This window comes from Danio rerio, chromosome 20 (genome assembly GCF_052040795.2).
Source record: "Danio rerio strain M-AB ecotype USA chromosome 20, GRCz13ab, whole genome shotgun sequence".
In the NCBI taxonomy this organism is placed as follows: domain Eukaryota; kingdom Metazoa; phylum Chordata; class Actinopteri; order Cypriniformes; family Danionidae; genus Danio; species Danio rerio.
In genome coordinates, this window is record NC_141040.1 from 39,816,736 (window position 1) to 39,840,347 (window position 23,612).

Here is a 23,612-nt window from a genome sequence, read left to right on the forward strand (position 1 = left end):
AGTATTCATGATGTATAATTTTAGACAAACAGCATCACAAAGCAGAAACAGAGATCATACCAGTAGTGATGTTGATTTCTGTAATGTTAGTGCTGTCACTGATTGTGTAGGGCAAACTGAAATTCATCAGAAGAGTCCTCAGCTGATCAGTGATCCTACTATCAATGCTGTTGATCTCAATTTCAATCAGATATTCAGTCAGAGGCAGAGACACTGTAGAAAAAGAGAAAAGGGAGAAAAACACAATGGAATGTTTTTTTTTTTTAACAATAATTAATTAATAACATTTAATAATTTTAACACATATTTAGGAATAATAACAGCATTTTGGATCAATTTGTCTGCATGGTTTACTTGTAAAAAAATAAAAAAATTAATACTAGTAAAAATACATTTAGATATATACCATTGCATGGGTTACTGTTGCTGACTGGTTGATTTCGGTCTGTTACAGTAAACGCACTCAAGCAGGAACAGTTGAAACTCCCAATTGAGTTGATGCAATGAGAGTTTGGACCACAGACCTCTGATGACTTTAGACATTCATTCACATCTTTTTTAAGGGAAGAGACGAAAAAAGCAGTGTCACTTTTAGTAACAGTTATACAAATACTATGACTCGGGTCATGTACATTATTTAAGGTTTGGCTGTGAGAAACTAAATGGAAAAGCAGAGAATGAGTGAAACACAAATGCAGTTTAAAGAAATAATATTTGTGTAATGATCACCAGCAGTGTTGTCTGTAAGTTATCAAGATCACAAAGTGTGCAAGTGTTTAAAGACACCAGTTCACATGACTAAAGTGTTTAAAGACACCAGTTCACATGACTAAAGTGTTTAAAGACACCAGGTCACATGATTAAAGTGTTTAAAGACACCAGGTCACATGATTAAAGTGTTTAAAGACACCAGGTCACATGATTAAAGTGTTTAAAGTCACCAGGTCTCATGATTAAAGTGTTTAAAGACACCAGGTCACATGATTAAAGCGTTTAAAGACACCAGGTCTCATGATTAAAGTGTTTAAAGACACCTGGGGCCTCATGTATGAAGACTTGCGTTAAAATCATACTAAAACATTGCGTACGCACAAAGCTGTAAATGTAAAAAATTCAGATGTATGAAACACTGCGTTTGCGAAATCCCACGCATATTCTCTTTGTACATGCAAATTAACATGAAACTGAGCACACATGCATGAGCGCAAATCCCCTCCCTGCCTCCTCCCCCATATGAATATGCTAATGACTCTACTTTGGCGAAACCAAATGAAAAAGCAATGGCAAAAGCAAGCAAAAAGAGAAACTTTGAACAGAATGTGAATTGGAAGTGCTCCTATCAGAGGTAGACGGGAGAAAAACTGTTATTTGCAAGTTTGTCCTCCGGAATGAATAACAAAAGAACAAATAGAGTGGGAAAGTTTAGCTGATGCGGTTAACGCAGTTGGGTCTGAACATCGCACTGTGAGTAATTAAAAAAGAAATGGTCCAGTGTAAAGGTGTAATACTTTGTAGTGTCTATAGCAGTGTGAGTGGCGTAGCTCGTAAAGCGCATGGCAACATGTTTTGACACGTTTGAGCATGAACTCGGTTCAGATCCAGCATCTGATCTGACTCATTCTTCTTTTTTTCTCCAATACATACTGTGTCAAATGTTGCCTACTCTTCATCACGAGGAAGACAAGTAGGAATCATTAATAAGTGTGTGTATTATGTTAGGCGCATTTGAGCATCACATATTATTTGCACATTTATCGAATGGAAATGTTTCTGATTCACATATGCAAATTTGTTTTCAGATGGTGCCTTTATAGCAATGTGCGTGCAGTGGATCACTCTGATTACATTGGTAAAACCGCCCGGCGACCGCTGCAAATTGCGCTTTCATATTTGGCTGGTCAACTGCACAGTATGAAAACCTTATTAACCTGCTAGACATGCGGATGATCCAATCACATATAGCTGTCATTGCACGGCTCAAATATACTTTGTAGTGTGCAATTTAACATAATTGTCTCTAGGAGTGGCCAACGGAAATAAAACAAATGTAACTCCGCCGGTCCTACGCCACCCACCCCACTCCGAGCTGGTATCGAACCGGCGACCTTCCGCATGGGAGTCGGTTGCTCTACCAAGGAGGCTAAAGACCATAGCCTCTAGTGTCTGTCGCTAGAGCACCTTTAGAGGTCAGAGGAGTGAGGTTTACCTGCACAGCAGTCACTAGCTGGCCTACGTTACACACACACACACAAAAAAAATGCTTGTACGCCATACATGAAGTTGGCGTGGAGCAACGCACATTCTCAAGTTCATTTAATTGTTAGTAAATCCAAACGTGAGCGTGAAATCTGGCGTACGCAAAGTTTTTGTGCCTACGCAGCATTGACACATGAGGCCCCAGATTAATTGATTATTAAAGTTATCTTTTACCACCAACTTTATTTATATGATCTTTAAAAAATTACAAAACATCAAACATTTTAGAATCTTATTGTGCATTTTGACATCTATAGAGAATAAACAAGGATCCTAATTGTTATCTTAAAAGATAATAAACATACTGTTAAACACATTTCCTTAACAAAATCAAAACAATAACAAATATAGACATGCAAAGCTATTTTCCAAAACTACATAAAAAATCACATGCAAGAATTTACCTTCACATGTGTTGTTGATGCTGACGGAGAAGCTTGAGTTTATTGCAGTGAAACCATCCAAACATGAGCAATTGTAACTTCCTAATTCATTTGTGCAGTTGGAATATGGACCACAGACAGGTGGACTGAACAGACATTCATCTTTATCTATTGAGAAAAAAGTTGTATTAATTGTTTTAATCACTTTTAATTGTGATGTAATTATTGTAATGCTGCATTTTTATTTAGTTTAAATTACTAGTTTTAATTCTCAGACGAAAGATCTCTAAAATTCTCAAATGAAAAAACATAAAAGATATCAAAACCAGCTGATGATATTTACCCTGACAAGAGTTGTTGACGCTCACAGGACTGTCTTCATTAGAGACATTAAATCCATTCCAGCAGGAACACATGTAACCACCAATCCTGTTAGTACAGTCTGAGTATTGACCACACACTGACGCTGCATCTTCACATTCATTGATGTCTGAAAAACAGGAAGATGATACTGCATAAAAACAGTGTTTCTGAACTATCAGGAGTTACTGAATAAACTCATACTGGTCATGTTACTAAACTACATTCAGTACAGATGAAATCTAATGTGATTTCTCACCTCTCTGGCAAAGTGACCCCTCTGAAGGGAGAGCCTGAATGCATCCACAAGTGCTTCCCACAATGCTATCACACACCTGATAGGCCTTGCAGGTGTTACTGGGCCAAACATGATCCACCTCACACTTGCACTCATATTCTGTTCCATTCAACCCACACACTGTAAAACAAGGAGATTTATTTATTTGTGTTCAATCTGTGGATTTCTGCTGAAAGTAAACTCATCTTAGTATGTGACATGATGAACAGTTCTGTTCTCACCAGTGTTCATGTCGATATCTGTGATATTTGTGCTGCTGCTCAGAGTCAAAGGCAGGCTGATATTTCTGACAATATTTCGTAAGTTGTCAACCAGGACCAAGTCAAAGAATCTCACATCAATGTCAATCACGTAGTCTGACAAAAGAACTACAAGAACAAACAAAAACAAGCACAAAATCTGTGACAAAACTAATATTAAAACACAATAACATCCAAGTAGGAAAAAAAAACAAAAGCAATTATTAGAGGGAGAAATTGATGATGTTGCAGAATGATGTCATCGTCTCACCTTGGCAGAACTGTCCATCAGCTGGAAGGCCATTAATACATGTACATGAACCATTAGAGATGACATCACAGGCATCGTATGCATGACACGTGTCATTTGGCCAAACAAACAGACCCTCACATTTACACTGATACCGCGTTTCATTCAAAGAACACACTGGAGAGCAGAAGAAGAGTCCAAACATCACATATCTTCATTTATGGAAGTATTCATAATGTATAATTTTAGATAAACAGCATCACAAAGCAGAAACAGAGATCATACCAGTAGTGATGTTGATTTCTGTAATGTTAGTGCTGTCACTGATTGTGTAGGGCAAACTGAAATTCATCAGAAGAGTCCTCAGCTGATCAGAGATCCTACTATCAATGCTGTTGATCTCAATTTCAATCAGATATTCAGTCAGAGGCAGAGACACTGTAGAAAAAGAGAAAAGGGAGAAAAACACAATGGAATGTTTTTTTTTTAACAATAATTAATTAATAACATTTAATAATTTTAACACATATTTAGGAATAATAGCAGCATTTTGGATCAATTTGTCTGCATGGTTTACTTGCAAAAAAATAAAAAAATGAATACTAGTAAAAATACAATTAGATATATACCATTGCATGGGTTACTGTTGCTGACTGGTTGATTTCGGTCTGTTACAGTAAACGCACTCAAGCAAGAACAGTTGAAACTCCCAATTGAGTTGAAGCAATGAGAGTTTGGACCACAGACCTCTGATGACTTTAGACATTCATTCACATCTTTATTAAGAGAAGAGATGAAAAAAGCAGTGTAACTTTTAGTAACAGTTACACAAATACTATGACTCGGGTCATGTACATTATTTAAGGTTTGGCTGTGAGAAACTAAATGGAAAAGCAGAGAATGAGTGAAACACAAATGCAGTTTAAAGAAATAATATTTGTGTAATGATCACCAGCAGTGTTGTCTGTAAGTTATCGAGATCACAAAGTGCGCAAGTGTTTAAAGACACCAGTTCACATGACTAAAGTGTTTAAAGACACCAGGTCACATGACTAAAGTGTTTAAAGACACCAGGTCACATGATTAAAGTGTTTAAAGACACCAGGTCACATAACTAAAGTGTTTAAAGACACCAGTTCACATGACTAATGTGTTTAAAGACACCAGGTCACATGACTAAAGTGTTTAAAGACACCAGGTCACATAACTAAAGTGTTTAAAGACACCAGGTCACATGATTAAAGCGTTTAAAGACACCAGGTCTCATGATTAAAGTGTTTAAAGACACCTGGGGCCTCATGTATGAAGACTTGCGTTAAAATCATACTAAAACATTGCGTACGCACAAAGCTGTAAATGTAAAAAATTCAGATGTATGAAACACTGCGTTTGCGAAATCCCACGCATATTCTCTTTGTACATGCAAATTAACATGAAACTGAGCACACATGCATGAGCGCAAATCCCCTCCCTGCCTCCTCCCCCATATGAATATGCTAATGACTCTACTTTGGCGAAACCAAATGAAAAATCAATGGCAAAAGCAAGCAAAAAGAGTAAATTTGAACAGAATGTGAATTAGAGGTGCTCCTATCGGAGGTAGACGGGAGAAAAACTGTTATTTGCAAGTTTGTCCTCCGGAATTAATAACAAAAGAACAAATAGAGTGGGAAAGTTTAGCTGATGCGGTTAACGCAGTTGGGTCTGAACATCGCACTGTGAGTAATTAAAAAAGAAATGGTCCAGTGTAAAGGTGTAATACTTTATAGTGTCTATAGCAGTGTGAGTGGCGTAGCTCGTAAAGCGCATGGCAACATGTTTTGACACGTTTGAGCATGAACTTGGTTCAGATCCAGCATCTGATCTGACTCATTCTTCTTTTTTTCCCCAATACATGTCAAATGTTGCCTACTCTTCATCACGAGGAAGACAAGTAGGAATCATTAATAAGTGTGTGTATTATGTTAGGCGCATTTGAGCATCACATATTATTTGCACATTTATCGAATGGAAATGTTTCTGATTCACATATGCAAATTTGTTTTCAGATGGTGCCTTTATAGCAATGTGCGTGCAGTGGATCGCTCTGATTACATTGGTAAAACCGCCCGGCAACCGCTGCAAATTGCGCTTTCATATTTGGCTGGTCAACTGCACAGTATGAAAACCTTATTAACCTGCTAGACATGCGGATGATCCCATCACATACAGCTGTCATTGCACGACTCAAATATACTTTGTAGTGTGCAATTTAACATAATTGTCTCTAGGAGTGGCCAACGGAAATAAAACAAATGTTACTCCGCCGGTCCTACGCCACCCACCCCACTCCGTGCTGGTATTGAACCGGCGACCTTCCGCATGGGAGTCGGTTGCTCTACCAAGGAGGCTAAAGACCATAGCCTCTAGTGTCTGTCGCTAGAGCACCTTTAGAGGTCAGAGGAGTGAGGTTTACCTGCACAGCAGTCACTAGCTGGCCTACGTTACACACACACACACAAAAAAAATGCTTGTACGCCATACATGAAGTTGCCGTGGAGCAACGCACATTCTCAAGTTCATTTAATTGTTAGTAAATCCAAACGTAAGCGTGAAATCTGGCGCACGCAAAGTTTTTGTGCCTACACAGCATTGACACATGAGGCCCCAGATTAATTGATTATTAAAGTTATCTTTTACCACCAACTTTATTTATATGATCTTTAAAAAATTACAAAACATCAAACATTTTAGAATCTCATTGTACATATTGACATCTATAGAGAATAAACAAGGATCCTAATTGTTATCTTAAAAAGATAATGAACCTACTGTTAAACACATTTCCTTAACAAAATCAAAACAATAACAAATATAGACATGCAAAGCTATTTTCCAAAACTACATACAAAATCACATGCAAGAATTTACCTTCACATGTGTTGTTGATGCTGACGGAGAAGCTTGAGTTTATTGCAGTGAAACCATCCAAACATGAGCAATTGTAACTTCCTAATTCATTTGTGCAGTTGGAATATGGACCACAGACAGGTGGACTAAACAGACATTCATCTTTATCTATTGCGAAAAAAGTTGTATTAATTATTTTAATCACTTTTAATTGTGATGTAATTATTGTAATGCTGCATTTTTATTTAGTTTAAATTACTAGTTTTAATTTACACACAAAAGATCTCTAAACTGCTCAAGTGAAAAAACATAACAGAAATCAAAACCAGCTGATGATATTTACCATGACAAGAGTTGTTGACGCTCACAGGACTGTCTTCATTAGAGACATTAAATCCATTCCAGCAGGAACACATGTAACCCCCAATCCTGTTAGTACAGTCTGAGTATTGACCACACACTGACGCTGCATCTTCACATTCATTGATGTCTGAAAAACAGGAAGATGATTCTGCATAAAAACAGTGTTTCTGAACTATCTGGAGTTACTGAATAAACTCATACTGGTCATGTTACTAAAACTACATTCAGTACTGATGAAATCTAATGTGATTTCTCACCTCTCTGGCAAAGTGACCCCTCTGAAGGGAGAGCCTGAATGCATCCACAAGTGCTTCCCACAATGCTATCACACACCTGATAGGCCTTGCAGGTGTTACTGGGCCAAACATGATCCACCTCACACTTGCACTCATATTCTGTTCCATTCAACCCACACACTGTAAAACAAGGAGATTTATTTATTTGTGTTCAATCTGTGGATTTCTGCTGAAACTAAACTCATCTTAGTATGTGACATGATGAACAGTTCTGTTCTCACCAGTGTTCATGTCGATATCTGTGATATTTGTGCTGCTGCTCAGAGTCAAAGGCAGGCTGATATTTCTGACAATATTTCGTAAGTTGTCAACCAGGACCAAGTCAAAGAATCTCACATCAATGTCAATCACGTAGTCTGACAAAAGAACTACAAAAACAAACAAAAACAAGCACAAAATCTGTGACAAAACTAATATTAAAACACAATAACAACCAAGTAGGAAAAAAAACAAAAGCAATTATTAGAGGGAGAAATTGATGATGTTGCAGAATGATGTCATCATCTCACCTTGGCAGAACTGTCCATCAGCTGGAAGGCCATTAATACATGTACATGAACCATTAGTGATGACATCACAGGCATCGTATGCATGACACGTGTCATTTGGCCAAACAAACAGACCCTCACATTTACACTGATACCGCGTTTCATTCAAAGAACACACTGGAGAGCAGAAGAAGAGTCCAAACATCAGATATCTTCATTTATGGAAGTATTCATGATGTATAATTTTAGATAAACAGCATCACAAAGCAGAAACAGAGATCATACCAGTAGTGATGTTGATTTCTGTAATGTTAGTGCTGTCACTGATTGTGTAGGGCAAACTGAAATTCATCAGAAGAGTCCTCAGCTGATCAGTGATCCTACTATCAATGCTGTTGATCTCAATTTCAATCACATATTCAGTCAGAGGCAGAGACACTGTAGAAAAAGAGAAAAAAATAGATAAATTTCAGCATATTTTTGAAAAACTATTAAATATATAGTTTTTAAGTATAAAAGTATTAATAGATCATTAATTTTAAGCTACAATAATTAAATACAACTTTATTTTATTTATTCTTAACATGTGTTTAAGCAGATTTTATCAAAGCTAATAATCAAGTATTAAACATCAAGTCAAATATTAATCAAAATCAATATTTCTGTCATGTTTACTCAAAAAAATGAATAAAAAGATGATGCAATATATTTTGACATACCATTGCATGGGTTACTGTTGCTGACTGGTTGATTTCTGTCTGTTACAGTAAACGCACTCAAGCAGGAACAGTTGAAACTCCCAATTGAGTTGATGCAATGAGAGTTTGGACCACAGACCTCTGATGACTTTAGACATTCATTCACATCTTTATAACAAATTGAAAAAATAAGAAATGTTGATATTAAATTACTTTTTAATGAACGAGTGTAATTCAATAAATTAGAATATTAATGAACTTCCACATGCAGCTGTAAGAAATACTAAATTTAATAATTTTAACAAACTGATAAAAAAAACACCAGGGGGATAGTTCACACAATACTGAAAATTTGGCCTTTTTTATTGACTTTTTACTTGGTCCAAACCTGTTTGACTTTCATTATTCTGTTAAACACAAAAAGCTATTTTGAAGAAGGTTGGAAACCTGTAACTATTTACTTTCATTGTATTTGTTTGCCCAATATGTAAGTCATAGGTTACAGGCTTTCAGCTTGCTTCAAATATCTTATTTTCTGTTCAACAGAGTAAAGAAACTCAATTCTTTGGAACAACTTAAGGGAGAGTAAATAGTTAGTACATTTTCATACTTGGACGAACTATGCCATTTAGATAAAGCATATAATGTTATAAGACCAAATCACAAAGAGCTTAAAATCAAAAGCACAAAAAGACAAACTTATAGACAAAATTAATTCAGAATTTACCTTCACATGTGTTATTGATGCTGATGGAGAGACTTGAGTTTCTTGCAGTGAAACCATCCAAACATGAGCAATTGTGACTTCCTAATTCATTTGTGCAGTTGGAATATGAACCACAGACAGGTGGACTGAACAGACATTCATCAATATCTATTGAGAAAAAAGTTATAATTTTTTAAAATAAAACTTGAATTGTAATACCAATAATGCAATGTTACATTATAATTAGTTTAAATTACTTATTTTAATTTAGACATAAAACGACCTCTGGAATCTAAAGAAAAACATCATAAAAGACATCAAAACCAGCTGACAAAATTTACCATGACAAGAGTTGTTGACGCTCACAGGACTGTCTTTATAAGAGACATTAAATCCATTCCAGCATGAACACATGTAACCCCCAATGCTGTTAGTACAGTCTGAGTATTGACCACACACTGACGCTGCATCTTCACATTCATTGATGTCTGAAAAACAGGATGATACTGCATAAAAACAGTGTTTCTGAACTATCAGGAGTTACTGAATAAACTCATACTGGTCATGTTACTAAAACTACATTCAGTACAGATGAAATCTAATGTGATTTCTCACCTCTCTGGCAAAGTGACCCCTCTGAAGGCAGAGCCTGAATGCATCCACAAGTGCTTCCCACAATGCTATCACACACCTGATAGGCCTTGCAGGTGTTACTGGGCCAAACATGATCCACCTCACACTTGCACTCATATTCTGTTCCATTCAACCCACACACTGTAAAACAAGGAGATTTATTTATTTGTTCTCAATCTGTGGATTTCTGCTGAAAGAAAACTCATCTTAGTATGTGACATGATGAACAGTTCTGTTCTCACCAGTGTTCATGTCGATATCTGTGATATTTGTGCTGCTGCTCAGAGTCAAAGGCAGGCTGATATTTCTGACAATATTTCGTAAGTTGTCAACCAGGACCAAGTCGAAGAATCTCACATCAATGTCAATCACGTAGTCAGAAATAAGAACTGAAGGAAAAAAAATTCTGGTTAACAAAATCTACACAATTATTTTCCTGTTTTGTTATATATATTAAAAAAATCTGTAGTTTGTTTCCAATGATTTTGTTTTCCAACAAAAATGTGTCTGATAACATGCACCTCAAAGCCTGATATTAATACAAAAGTTGTGTTGATTGTATATTAATGCAACACAATCTCAGGGCAATTTGTAAGTTATTGATTTACTGGCTAATTTGTACAATTTAGCATTTGCTTATCCCCTAATGATGGTTGGGCTTAGGGGTGAGGCTGTGTGTGATGCCTCCTTTTTAAAATCGTACATTTTTGAATGAGTAAACTCAATCATATCCAATCAGCTACTTAACAGACAAAACGTAAAATAGTAACTTTTTCTCATGAGATCAGGCTGATTAATGACACAGCTTCAATAGAACATGTGTTTTATACAAAGCTCTTTGCAAAAAACAAACAAATAAAGCGAGCACATAATCTGTCTACTGCAACAGTAGTAATATAATCTAATAAACACAAGGCAGGAAAACATAAAAAATCAAGAAAAAGATTCACCTTGGCAGAACTGTCCATCAGCTGGAAGGCCATTGATACATGTACATGAACCATTAGTGATGACATCACAGGCCACGTATGCGTGACACGTGTCATTTGGCCAAACAAACAGACCCTCACATTTACACTGATACCGAGTTTCATTCAAAGAACACACTGGAGAGCAGAAGAAGAGTCCAAACATCACATATCTTCATTTATGGAAGTATTCATGATGTATAATTTTAGACAAACAGCATCACAAAGCAGAAACAGAGATCATACCAGTAGTGATGTTGATTTCTGTAATGTTAGTGCTGTCACTGATTGTGTAGGGCAAACTGAAATTCATCAGAAGAGTCCTCAGCTGATCAGTGATCTTACTATCAATGCTGTTGATCTCAATTTCAATCAGATATTCAGTCAGAGGTAGAGACACTGTAGAAACATAGAAAAAAACATCTTGAAATTATGACTGCTTTAAAAAATCACTAATTCAAAACCTTTATTAATTTTAATATGTATTAAGCATAATAATAGATTGAATAAACATTTTTAGCTAGGATTACTTAAAAAAATAAACAACAACAACAACAACAAAAACAACAAAAACATCACAAATAATAAATAAACAATGATAAAAACTTTTTGATATACTTACCATTGCATGGGTTACTGTTGCTGACTGGTTGATTTCGGTCTGTTACAGTAAACGCACTCAAGCAGGAACAGTTGAAACTCCCAATTAAGTTGTTGCAATGAGAGTTTGGACCACAGACCTCTGATGTACTTAGACATTCATTCACATCTTTTTTTATAGGAAGAGTTGGAAAAAAGTGTTGTCAATTTTAGTAACAACTAAGCAAACATGAAGATTCAGGACATGTAAATTAGTTTATAGTTTGGCATACTTAAATGGAAAAATAGAGTAGGAATAAAAGTACAAATGCAGTTGTAAGAAACAGCACTTGCTGTAATCATTGTCATTAATTGATTATCAAACCTGTTATTTTCAAAAGACAACAAACAATGTTAAATACATTTTGTTCAAAAATCAAAACCATTAAAAAAATGCAAAGTTAGTTTCCAAATCTACAAAATCACATGAAAGAATTTACCTTCACAGGTGTTGTTGATGCTGATGGTGAAACTTGAGTTTGCTGCAGTGAAACCATCCAAACATGAGCAATTGTAACTTCCTATTTCATTTGTGCAGTTGGAATATGGACCACAGACAGGTGGACTGAACAGACATTCATCAATATCTATTGAGAAAAATAAATTATATACCTAAAACTCACAGAAACGATAACAAGAACTGCAAAAAACATCAGCACTGGACAATACATTTTATAACATAAAATATTGAAATCAAATTCAGCTGATGATATTTACCATGACAAGAGTTGTTGACGCTCACAGGACTGTCTTTATTAGAGACATTAAATCCATTCCAGCATGAACACATGTAACTCCCAATGCTGTTAGTACAGTCTGAGTATTGACCACACACTGACGCTGCATCTTCACATTCATTGATGTCTGAAAAAGAAAAAGCACAAATGCAAAAATTAAAGGTTTTATAACAATCTAAGTTTTAGTTTTGTCCACCAGAGGAAGACGCTGTAGCTCTGTATTCTGCACGTTGGTTTGTTTGTCTTGTAGAGTTTTGCTCTCTAATACTTTGTAATTGTGTTGTGCTTTTAGAGTTTATTTTGGTTCACTTTTAAAGAATGTTTAAACGCTGTTTGCAATGAACTAACACTATTCCTCAAATTATAATTATAAAATATAATAAAATCCACTTTAACCATCATTTTTATATATGAATATATATATATATATATATATATATATATATATATATATATATATATATATATATATATATATATATATATATATATATATATATATATATATATATATATATATATATGTTTCTGGTTGTGAAGTAACAAAGTGAGGTACAATAGCTGAAAGATGCTTGTCAAAACAGAACGAGGTCAAAACTATTTTGCATTATATTTTTAGTTTTTGCAAACTATTTTTTGCATTGTAGTTCTGCTTTCCAGTCAGTCAGCCAGCCCAGTTTAGAGCTTAAATGATTTCCTAATGGTAACATAAATCCCATTCACTGATGTTTTATTCATAGCCTCTCAATTAAATACAGAATTGCATATAAAGAAACTGAAGAACAGACAGTTAAAAAAGATTCATAAATTGTTCCTCACCTCTCTGGCAAAGTGACCCCTCTGAAGGCAGAGCCTGAATGCATCCACAAGTGCTTCCCACAATGCTATCACACACCTGATAGGCCTTGCAGGTGTTACTGGGCCAAACATGATCCACCTCACACTTGCACACATATTCTGTTCCATTCAACCCACACACTGTAAAACAAGGAGATTTATTTATTTGTGCTCAATCTGTGGATTTCTGCTGAAACTAAACTCATCTTAGTATGTGACATGATGAACAGTTCTGTTCTCACCAGTGTTCATGTCGATATCTGTGATATTTGTGCTGCTGCTCAGAGTCAAAGGCAGGCTGATATTTCTGACAATATTTCGTAGGATGTCCACCAGGACCAAGTCGAAGAATCTCACATCAATGTCAATCACGTAGTCAGATAAAAGAACTGGAGGACAACAACAAACAATAAAAGCAGGTAAACAGAAATCTTTTCCAACAAAAACTATATAAAACAACGCATTTATTAAAACACAAGAACATAAAAGTAAGAAAACAGAAAGTAATATTTAAAGGAGAAATAATTGATTTTGCAGAATGTCATCGTCTCACCTTGGCAGAACTGTCCATCAGCTGGAAGGCCATTAATACATGTGCATGAACCATTAGTGATGACATCACAGGCATCATATGCATGACACGTGTCATTTGGCCAAACAAACAGACCCTCACATTTACACTGATACCGCGTTTCATTCAAAGAACACACTGGAGAGCAGAAGAAGAGTCCAAACATCACATATCTTCATTTATGGAAGTATTCATGATGTATAATTTTAGATAAACAGCATCACAAAGCAGAAACAGAGATCATACCAGTAGTGATGTTGATTTCTGTAATGTTAGTGCTGTCACTGATTGTGTAGGGCAAACTGAAATTCATCAGAAGAGTCCTCAGCTGATCAGTGATCCTACTATCAATGCTGTTGATCTCAATTTCAATCAGATATTCAGTCAGAGGCAAAGACACTGAAGAAAAAGAGAAGTAAATCCACAAATGATCGATATTCCTTTTACATGCATGAAGATCAAGGAGGACAACACAAAATTTAAATGTATTATCTACATACTTACCATTGCATGGGTTACTGTTGCTGACTGGTTGATTTCGGTCTGTTACAGTAAACGCACTCAAGCAGGAACAGTTGAAACTCCCAATTGAGTTGATGCAATGAGAGTTTGGACCACAGACCTCTGATGACTTTAGACATTCATTCACATCTTTTTTTTATAGGAAGAGTTGGAAAAAAGTGTTGTCAATTTTAGTAACAACTAAGCAAACAAGAAGATTCAGGACATGTAAAGTAGTTTATAGTTTGGCATACTTAAATGGAAAAATAGAGTAGGAATAAAAGTACAAATGCAGTTGTAAGAAACAGCACTTGCTGTAATCATTGTCATTAATTGATTATCAAACCTGTTATTTTCAAAAGACAATAAACAATGTTAAATACATTTTGTTCAAAAATCAAAACCATTAAAAAAATGCAAAGTTATTTTCCAAATCTACAAAACCACATGAAAGAATTTACCTTCACAGGTGTTGTTGATGCTGACGGAGAAACTTGAGTTTTCTGCAGTGAAACCATCCAAACATGAGCAATTGTAACTTCCTATTTCATTTGTGCAGTTGGAATATGGACCACAGACAGATGAACTGAACAGACATTCATCAATATCTATTGAGAAAAATAAATTATATACCTAAAACTCATAAAAACGATAACAAAAACTGCAAAAACACATCAGCACTGGACAATACATTTTATAACATGACAAATAGAATTAATTTTAGCTGAAAATATTTACCATGACAAGAGTTGTTGACGCTCACAGGACTGTCTTTATTAGAGACATTAAATCCATTCCAGCATGAACACATGTAACCCCCAATGCTGTTAGTACAGTCTGAGTATTGACCACACACTGACGCTGCATCTTCACATTCATTGATGTCTGAAAAACAGGAAGATGATACTGCATAAAAACAGTGTTTCTGAACTTTCAGGAGTTACTGAATAAACTCATACTGGTCATGTTACTAAAACTACATTCAGTACAGATGAAATCTAATGGGATTTCTCACCTTTCTGGCAAAGTGACCCCTCTGAAGGGAGAGACTGAATGCATCCACAAGTGCTTCCCACAATGCTATCACACACCTGATAGGCCTTGCAGGTGTTACTGGGCCAAACATGATCCACCTCACACTTGCACTCATATTCTGTTCCATTCAACCCACACACTGTAAAACAAGGAGATTTATTTATTTGTGCTCAATCTGTGGATTTCTGCTGAAACTAAACTCATCTTAGTATGTGACATGATGAACAGTTCTGTTCTCACCAGTGTTCATGTCGATATCTGTGATATTTGTGCTGCTGCTCAGAGTCAAAGGCAGGCTGATATTTCTGACAATATTTCGTAAGTTGTCCACCAGGACCAAGTCAAAGAATCTCACATCAATGTCAATCACGAAATCAGACAAAAGAACTAAAAGAACAAACAAAAACAAGCACAAAATCTGTGACAACACTAATAATAAAACACAATAACATCCAAGTAGAAAAAAACTCAAAGTAATTATTAAATGGAGAAACTGATGATTTTGCAGAATGATGTCATCGTCTTACTTTGGCAGAACTGTCCATCAGCTGGAAGGCCATTGATACATGTACATGAACCATTAGTGATGACATCACAGGCATCATATGCATGACACGTGTCATTTGGCCAAACAAACAGACCCTCACATTTACACTGATACCGCGTTTCATTCAAAGAACACACTGGAGAGCAGAAGAAGAGTCCAAACATCACATATCTTCATTAATGGAAGTATTCATGATGTATAATTTTAGATAAACAGCATCACAAAGCAGAAACAGAGATCATACCAGTAGTGATGTTGATTTCTGTAATGTTAGTGCTGTCACTGATTGTGTAGGGCAAACTGAAGTTCATCAGAAGAGTCCTCAGCTGATCAGTGATCCTACTATCAATGCTGTTGATCTCAATTTCAATCAGATATTCAGTCAGAGGCAGAGACACTGTAGAAAAATAGAAGAAAACCCACAAATGATCAATATTCCTTTACATGCATGATCATCAAGGCAAATAACACACAATTATGAACAGACAATGATGTTTGGACCAACATGTTAACGCAACATCTTAAAAAAATAAATAAATAAATAACCTTCTCTATGTATTTAAGCAAGTTTTATCATAGCTGACATTGTAAAGAACAGAAACACATACAATTAAATAGAATGACAGAATGTTACATTATGACTGTTACTTTTATAGAATGTTACATTCTCTTAAAATAAAAAACAACTTATAATAATTTAACAGAAACAATGCATTATAACATTGCTACAAGTTCAAGAGGACAATGCTCCACATACAGGCTTCTAGTCAAAGGCTAATTTACAGCCTTGGTCACAGAAAATTTTAGTTTCTACATACAGCACTTACCATTGCATGGGTTACTGTTGCTGACTGGTTGATTTCGGTCTGTTACAGTAAACGCACTCAAGCAGGAACAGTTGACACTCCCAATTGAGTTGAAGCAACGAGAGTTTGGACCACAGACCTCTGATGACTTTAGACATTCATTCACATCTATATTAAAGGTAAAGATAAAAATAGCATTGTCTACTTAAGTAACAGTTACACAAATTTTAAGATTTGGGTCATGTAAATTAATTTATAGTTTTGCACGTTTTAAGAGGAAAAGAGGAGAATGAAAAAAGTACAAATGCAGTTGTAAGAAACAGCACTTGTAACCATTAATTAATTGATTATTAAAGCTGTTTGTTTTGTAAAAGTAATAAAACATACTGTTAGATACATTTTGTTCAGGAATCAAAGCAATTCTTTTTAAAAATATGCTTAATTAATTTCCAAAACTACATACAAATCCCATGCAAGAATTTACCTTCACATGTGTTGTTGATGCTGATGGTCAAATTTGAGTTTGCTGTAGTGAAACCATCCAAACATGAGCAATTGTAACTTCCTATTTCATTTGTGCAGTTGGAATATGGACCACAGACAGGCGGACTGAACAGACATTCATCTACATCTATTAGAGAAACAAATGAAATATAATTTACTGAAAGCTCACAGAAGAGTTTACTCAAACTACAAAGACACATCAGCACTGGACAATACATGTTATTACAAAAACAATTGAAATCAAGTTCAGCTGATAATATTTACCATGACAAGAGTTGTTGACGCTCACAGGACTGTCTTTATTAGAGACATTAAATCCATTCCAGCATGAACACATGTAACCCCCAATGCTGTTAGTACAGTCTGAGTATTGACCACACACTGACGCTGCATCTTCACATTCATTGATGTCTGAAAAAGAAAAGCACAAATGCAAAAATCGAAGGATTTAAAAACATCAAGAGTAGGTGTATTTTTAGTGGTTTTGGTTACATTTAATCAATCATATGTAGCCAATACTGAGTAAAATCCATATTAAACATACAACTTCCAGTTGAAAATAAGGAAAATATTTAAAATGTCAATAAGAGCTAAAAACGAATCATGTCTATTGTTATTATTATTACTATTATTATTATTATTATTTTGCTATTCTACACATGCATGGTAGTTCATCATTTAGTGTGATGGCTGTTCTGCTGCTGCAATGGCAGGAAGTTCACCTAAACACGTCTTGTGTAGAAAGTTATTGAAAGTATTTTCTGTCCCTCTCACTTGTTTAGCCTGTGCATTTCAGACTCCTAGAAAGTTTTAGTTTTGCCCACCAGAGGGAGACGCTGTAGCTTGGTATTCTGCAAGTTGGTTTGTTTGTTTTGCGGAGTTTTTCTTTCTTCTTTTTTATCTGTGTAAAGCTTTTCTTTTTTTTATTTTTAAGAATGTTTAATGATGTTTGCCATGAACTAACACTATTCTATAAACCCTTGTTATGGAATGGAATAAAATCCATTTTACCCAACGTTTATAAGAAATTTGAGCCATTGAAAAAAATATCCTCCACATCTGTTAGTGGAAAATTAGTTTCTGGTTGTGAAGTAACACAGTGAGGTACAATAGCTGAAAGATGCTTGTAAAAACAGAACCAGGTCAAAACTATTTTTTATTATTTGAAACTCCATTTCATTTTAAGCTAATTTAGTCCAATTGTCAGAAAATTAAGTACTGTAAATCTGCTTTCCAGTCAGTCAGTCCAGTTTAACACTTATTCGTTTCCCATGAATGACATCGCATATGAAGCTAAAGAGTAATAGACACTAAAGAACAGACGGTTCAAAACTCTTCATGAATTGTTTCTCACCTCTCTGGCAAAGTGACCCCTCTGAAGGCAGAGCCTGAATGCATCCACAAGTGCTTCCCACAATGCTATCACACACCTGATAGGCCATGCAGATGTTACTGGGCCAAACATGATCCACCTCACACTTGCACTCATATTCTGTTCCATTCAACCCACACACTGTAAAACAAGGAGATTTATTTATTTGTGTTCAATCTGTGGATTTCTGCTGAAACTAAACTCATCTTAGTATGTGACATGATGAACAGTTCTGCTCTCACCAGTGTTCATGTCGATATCTGTGATATTTGTGCTGCTGTTAAGAGTCAAAGGCAGGCTGATATTTCTGACAATATCTCGTAAGATGTCCACCAGGAACAAGTCAAAGAATCTCACATCAATGTCAATCAAGTAGTCAGATAAAAGAACTGGAGGACAACAATAAACAACAAAAGCACGTAAACAGAAATCTTTGCCAACAAAAACTATATGAAACAACACTATTATTAAAACACAAGAACATAAAAGTAAGAAAACAGAAAGTAATACTTAAAGGAGAAATAAGTGATGTTGCAGAATGGTGTCATCGTCTCACCTTGGCAGAACTGTCCATCAGCTGGAAGGCCATTGATACATGTGCATGAACCATTAGTGATGACATCACAGGCATCATATGCATGACACGTGTCATTTGGCCAAACAAACAGACCCTCACATTTACACTGATACCGCGTTTCATTCAAAGAACATACTGGAGAGCAGAAGAAGAGTCCAAACATCACATATCTTCATTTACGGAAATATTCTTGATGTATAATTTTAGATAAACAGCATCACAAAGCAGAAACAGAGATCATACCAGTAGTGATGTTGATTTCTGTAATGTTAGTGCTGTCACTGATTGTGTAGGGCAAACTGAAGTTCATCAGAAGAGTCCTCAGCTGATCAGTGATCCTACTATCAATGCTGTTGATCTCAATTTCAATCAGATATTCAGTCAGTGGTAGAGACACTGTAGAAACATAGAAAATAAAAAACATCTTGAAATTATGACTGCTTTAAAAAATAACTAATTCAAAACCTTTATTAATTTTAATATGTATTATTAAGCATAATAATAGATTGAATAAACATTTTTAGCTAGGATTACTTAAAAAAATAAACAACAACAACAACAACAAAAACAACAAAAACACCACAAATAATAACTAAACAATGATAAAAACATTTTGATATACTTACCATTGCATGGGTTACTGTTGCTGACTGGTTGATTTCGGTCTGTTACAGTAAACGCACTCAAGCAGGAACAGTTGAAACTCCCAAATGAGTTGATGCAATGAGAGTTTGGACCACAGACCTCTGATGACTTTAGACATTCATTCACATCTTTTTTTATAGGAAGAGTTGGAAAAAAGTGTTGTCAATTTTAGTAACAACTAAGCAAACATGAAGATTTAGGACATGTAAATTAGTTTATAGTTTGGCACACTTAAATAGAAAAAAATAGAGTAGGAATAAAAGTACACATGCAGATGTAAGAAACAGCACTTGCTGTAATCATTGTCATTAATTGATTATCAAACCTGTTATCTTCAAAGGACAATAAACAATGTTAAATACATTTTGTTCAAAAATCAAAACCATTAAAAAAATGCAAAGTTATTTTCCAAATCTACAAAACCACATGAAAGAATTTACCTTCACAGGTGTTGTTGATGCTGATGGTGAAACTTGAGTTTGCTGAAGTGAAACCATCCAAACATGAGCAATTGTAACTTCCTATTTCATTTGTGCAGTTGGAATATGGACCACAGACAGGTGGACTGAACAGACATTCATCAATATCTATTGAGAAAAATAAATTATATACCTAAAACTCATAGAAACCATAACAAAAACTGCAAAAACACATCAGCACTGGACAAAACATTTTATAACATGACAAAAAGAATCGATTTTAGCTGAAAATATTCACCATGACAAGAGTTGTTGACGCTCACAGGACTGTCTTTATTAGAGACATTAAATCCATTCCAGCAGGAACACATGTAACCCCCAATGCTGTTAGTACAGTCTGAGTATTGACCACACACTGACGCTGCATCTTCACATTCATTGATGTCTGAAAAACAGGAAGATGATACTGCATAAAACAGTGTTTCTGAATTATTAGGAGTTACTGAATAAACTCATACTGGTCATGTTATTAAAACTACATTCAGTACAGATGAACTATAATGGGATTTCTCACCTCTCTGGCAAAGTGACCCCTCTGAAGGGAGAGCCTGAATGCATCCACAAGTGCTTCCCACAATGCTATCACACACCTGATAGGCCATGCAGGTGTTACTGGGCCAAACATGATCCACCTCACACTTGCACTCATATTCTGTTCCATTCAACCCACACACTGTAAAACAAGGAGATTTATTTATTTGTGTTCAATCTGTGGATTTCTGCTGAAACTAAACTCATCTTAGTATGTGACATGATGAACAGTTCTGTTCTCACCAGTGTTCATGTCGATATCTGTGATATTTGTGCTGCTGTTAAGAGTCAAAGGCAGGCTGATATTTCTGACAATATTTCGTAAGTTGTCCACCAGGAACAAGTCAAAGAATCTTACATCAATGTCAATCAAGTAGTCAGATAAAAGAACTGGAGAAAAAAAAAACAATAAAAGCAGGTAAACAGAGATCTTTGCCAACAAAAACTATATAAAAAAAACGCTATTATTAAAACACAATAACATAAAAGTAAGAAAACAGAAAGAAATACTTAAAGGAGAAATAAGTGATGTTGCAGAATGATGTCATCGTCTCACCTTGGCAGAACTGTCCATCAGCTGGAAGGCCATTGATACATGTGCATGAACCATTAATGATGACATCACAGGCATCATATGCATGACACGTGTCATTTGGCCAAACAAACAGACCCTCACATTTACACTGATACCGAGTTTCATTCAAAGAACACACTGGAGAGCAGAAGAAGAGTCCAAACATTACATATCTTCATTAATGGAAGTATTCATGATGTATAATTTTAGATAAACAGCATCACAAAGCAGAAACAGAGATCATACCAGTAGTGATGTTGATTTCTGTAATGTTAGTGCTGTCACTAATTGTGTAGGGCAAACTGAAGTTCATAAGAATAGTCCTCAGCTGATCAGTGATCCTACTATCAATGCTGTTGATCTCAATTTCAATCAGATATTCAGTCAGAGGCAGAGACACTGCAGAAATAAAGAAGAAAACTCACAAATGATCAATATTCCTTTTACATGTATGATCATAAAGGCATATAACACACAATTATGAACAGACAATGATGTTTGGACCAACATGTTAACGCAACATCTTAAAAAAAAATAATAAATAACCTTCTCTATGTATTTAAGCAAGTTTTATCATAGCTGACATTGTAAAGAACAGAAACACATACCATTAAATAGAATGACAGAATGTTACATTATGACTGTTACTTTTATAGAATGTTACATTCTCTTAAAATAAAAAACAACTTATAATAATTTAACAGAAACAATGCATTATAACATTGCTACAAGTTCAAGAGGACAATGCTCCACATACAGGCTTCTAGCCAAAGGCTAATTTACAGCCTTGGTCACAGAAAATTGTAGTTTCTACATACAGCACTTACCATTGCATGGGTTACTGTTGCTGACTGGTTGATTTCGGTCTGTTACAGTAAACGCACTCAAGCAGGAACAGTTGAAACTCCCAATTGAGTTTTTGCAACGAGAGTTTGGACCACAGACCTCTGGTGACTTTAGACATTCATTCACATCTATATTAAAGGTAAAGATGAAAATAGCATTGTCTACTTTAGTAACAGTTACACAAATTTTAAGATTTGGGTCATGTAAATTAATTTATAGTTTTGCACGTTTTAAATGGAAAAGAGGAGAATGAAAAAAGTACAAATGCAGTTGTAAGAAACAGCACTTGTAACCATTAATTAATTGATTATTAAAGCTGTTTGTTTTGTAAAAGTAATAAAACATACTGTTAGATACATTTTGTTCAGGAATCAAAGCTATTTTTTTTTAAATATGCTTAATTAATTTCCAAAACTACATACAAATCCCATGCAAGAATTTACCTTCACATGTGTTGTTGATGCTGATGGACAAATTTGAGTTTGCTGTAGTGAAACCATCCAAACATGAGCAATTGTAACTTCCTATTTCATTTGTGCAGTTGGAATATGGACCACAGACAGGCGGACTGAACAGACATTCATCTACATCTATTAGAGAAACAAATGAAATATAATTTACTGAAAGCTCACAGAAGAGTTTACTCAAACTACAAAGACACATCAGCACTGGACAATACATGTTATTACAAAAACAATTGAAATCAAGTTCAGCTGATAATATTTACCATGACAAGAGTTGTTGACGCTCACAGGACTGTCTTTATTAGAGACATTAAATCCATTCCAGCATGAACACATGTAACTCCCAATGCTGTTAGTACAGTCTGAGTATTGACCACACACTGACGCTGCATCTTCACATTCATTGATGTCTGAAAAAGAAAAAGCATAAATGCAAAAATCGAAGGATTTAAAAACATCAAGAGTAGGTGTATTTTTAGTGGTTTTGGTTACATTTAATCAATCATATGTAGCCTATACTGAGTAAAATCCATATTAAACATACAACTTCCAGTTGAAAATAAGGAAAATATTTAAAATGTCAATAAGAGCTAAAAACGAATCATGTCTATTGTTATTATTATTACTATTATTATTATTATTTTGCTATTCTACACATGCATGGTAGTTCATCATTTAGTGTGATGGCTGTTCTGCTGCTGCAATGGCAGGAAGTTCACTTAAACACGTCTTGTGTAGAAAGTTATTGAAAGTATTTTCTGTCCCTCTCACTTGTTTAGCCTGTGCATTTCAGACTCCTAGAAAGTTTTAGTTTTGCCCACCAGAGAGAGACGCTGTAGCTTGGTATTCTGCAAGTTGGTTTCTTTGTTTTGCGGAGTTTTTCTTTCTTCTTTTTTATCTGTGTAAAGCTTTTCTTTTTTTTCTTTTTAAGAATGTTTAATGATGTTTGCCATGAACTAACACTATTCTATAAACCCTTGTTATGGAATGGAATAAAATCCATTTTACCCAACGTTTATAAGAAAATTGAGGCATTGAAAAAATATCCTGCACATCTGTTAGTAGAAAATTAGTTTCTGGTTGTGAAGTAACACAGTGAGGTACAATAGCTGAAAGATGC

At 35.2% G+C, this 23,612-nt stretch overlaps 2 protein-coding genes across 2 annotated transcripts in view; both read right to left on the reverse strand.

Annotated features, from left to right (window-relative positions):
• The window catches only part of adgrf3b (adhesion G protein-coupled receptor F3b), a 671,400-nt gene that overhangs the window by 146,839 nt on the left and 500,949 nt on the right, over positions 1 to 23,612 (reverse strand). The window lies entirely within an intron of this gene.
• Positions 1 to 23,612, reverse strand: part of adgrf6 (adhesion G protein-coupled receptor F6) — a 180,486-nt gene that overhangs the window by 102,237 nt on the left and 54,637 nt on the right. The window contains exons 35-87 of the mRNA XM_087298451.1: positions 22,756 to 22,902; positions 22,472 to 22,618; positions 22,010 to 22,156; positions 21,429 to 21,581; positions 21,165 to 21,320; positions 20,852 to 20,998; positions 20,592 to 20,750; positions 20,316 to 20,462; positions 20,039 to 20,185; positions 19,580 to 19,726; positions 19,197 to 19,349; positions 18,933 to 19,088; positions 18,619 to 18,765; positions 18,359 to 18,517; positions 17,269 to 17,415; positions 16,985 to 17,131; positions 16,522 to 16,668; positions 15,939 to 16,091; positions 15,675 to 15,830; positions 15,388 to 15,534; positions 15,128 to 15,286; positions 14,851 to 14,997; positions 14,574 to 14,720; positions 14,116 to 14,262; positions 13,858 to 14,010; positions 13,594 to 13,749; positions 13,283 to 13,429; positions 13,023 to 13,181; positions 12,184 to 12,330; positions 11,907 to 12,053; positions 11,450 to 11,596; positions 11,074 to 11,226; positions 10,810 to 10,965; positions 10,102 to 10,248; positions 9,842 to 10,000; positions 9,568 to 9,714; positions 9,248 to 9,394; positions 8,542 to 8,688; positions 8,108 to 8,260; positions 7,844 to 7,999; positions 7,556 to 7,702; positions 7,296 to 7,454; positions 7,019 to 7,165; positions 6,697 to 6,843; positions 4,416 to 4,562; positions 4,072 to 4,224; positions 3,808 to 3,963; positions 3,519 to 3,665; positions 3,259 to 3,417; positions 2,983 to 3,129; positions 2,661 to 2,807; positions 407 to 553; positions 61 to 213 (exon numbers count right to left, since the gene is read on the reverse strand). Of these exons, the coding sequence (XP_087154577.1) occupies positions 61 to 213; positions 407 to 553; positions 2,661 to 2,807; positions 2,983 to 3,129; positions 3,259 to 3,417; positions 3,519 to 3,665; positions 3,808 to 3,963; positions 4,072 to 4,224; positions 4,416 to 4,562; positions 6,697 to 6,843; positions 7,019 to 7,165; positions 7,296 to 7,454; positions 7,556 to 7,702; positions 7,844 to 7,999; positions 8,108 to 8,260; positions 8,542 to 8,688; positions 9,248 to 9,394; positions 9,568 to 9,714; positions 9,842 to 10,000; positions 10,102 to 10,248; positions 10,810 to 10,965; positions 11,074 to 11,226; positions 11,450 to 11,596; positions 11,907 to 12,053; positions 12,184 to 12,330; positions 13,023 to 13,181; positions 13,283 to 13,429; positions 13,594 to 13,749; positions 13,858 to 14,010; positions 14,116 to 14,262; positions 14,574 to 14,720; positions 14,851 to 14,997; positions 15,128 to 15,286; positions 15,388 to 15,534; positions 15,675 to 15,830; positions 15,939 to 16,091; positions 16,522 to 16,668; positions 16,985 to 17,131; positions 17,269 to 17,415; positions 18,359 to 18,517; positions 18,619 to 18,765; positions 18,933 to 19,088; positions 19,197 to 19,349; positions 19,580 to 19,726; positions 20,039 to 20,185; positions 20,316 to 20,462; positions 20,592 to 20,750; positions 20,852 to 20,998; positions 21,165 to 21,320; positions 21,429 to 21,581; positions 22,010 to 22,156; positions 22,472 to 22,618; positions 22,756 to 22,902 (7,986 nt within the window). The remainder of the gene's footprint in view (positions 1 to 60; positions 214 to 406; positions 554 to 2,660; positions 2,808 to 2,982; positions 3,130 to 3,258; positions 3,418 to 3,518; positions 3,666 to 3,807; positions 3,964 to 4,071; positions 4,225 to 4,415; positions 4,563 to 6,696; positions 6,844 to 7,018; positions 7,166 to 7,295; positions 7,455 to 7,555; positions 7,703 to 7,843; positions 8,000 to 8,107; positions 8,261 to 8,541; positions 8,689 to 9,247; positions 9,395 to 9,567; positions 9,715 to 9,841; positions 10,001 to 10,101; positions 10,249 to 10,809; positions 10,966 to 11,073; positions 11,227 to 11,449; positions 11,597 to 11,906; positions 12,054 to 12,183; positions 12,331 to 13,022; positions 13,182 to 13,282; positions 13,430 to 13,593; positions 13,750 to 13,857; positions 14,011 to 14,115; positions 14,263 to 14,573; positions 14,721 to 14,850; positions 14,998 to 15,127; positions 15,287 to 15,387; positions 15,535 to 15,674; positions 15,831 to 15,938; positions 16,092 to 16,521; positions 16,669 to 16,984; positions 17,132 to 17,268; positions 17,416 to 18,358; positions 18,518 to 18,618; positions 18,766 to 18,932; positions 19,089 to 19,196; positions 19,350 to 19,579; positions 19,727 to 20,038; positions 20,186 to 20,315; positions 20,463 to 20,591; positions 20,751 to 20,851; positions 20,999 to 21,164; positions 21,321 to 21,428; positions 21,582 to 22,009; positions 22,157 to 22,471; positions 22,619 to 22,755; positions 22,903 to 23,612) is intronic.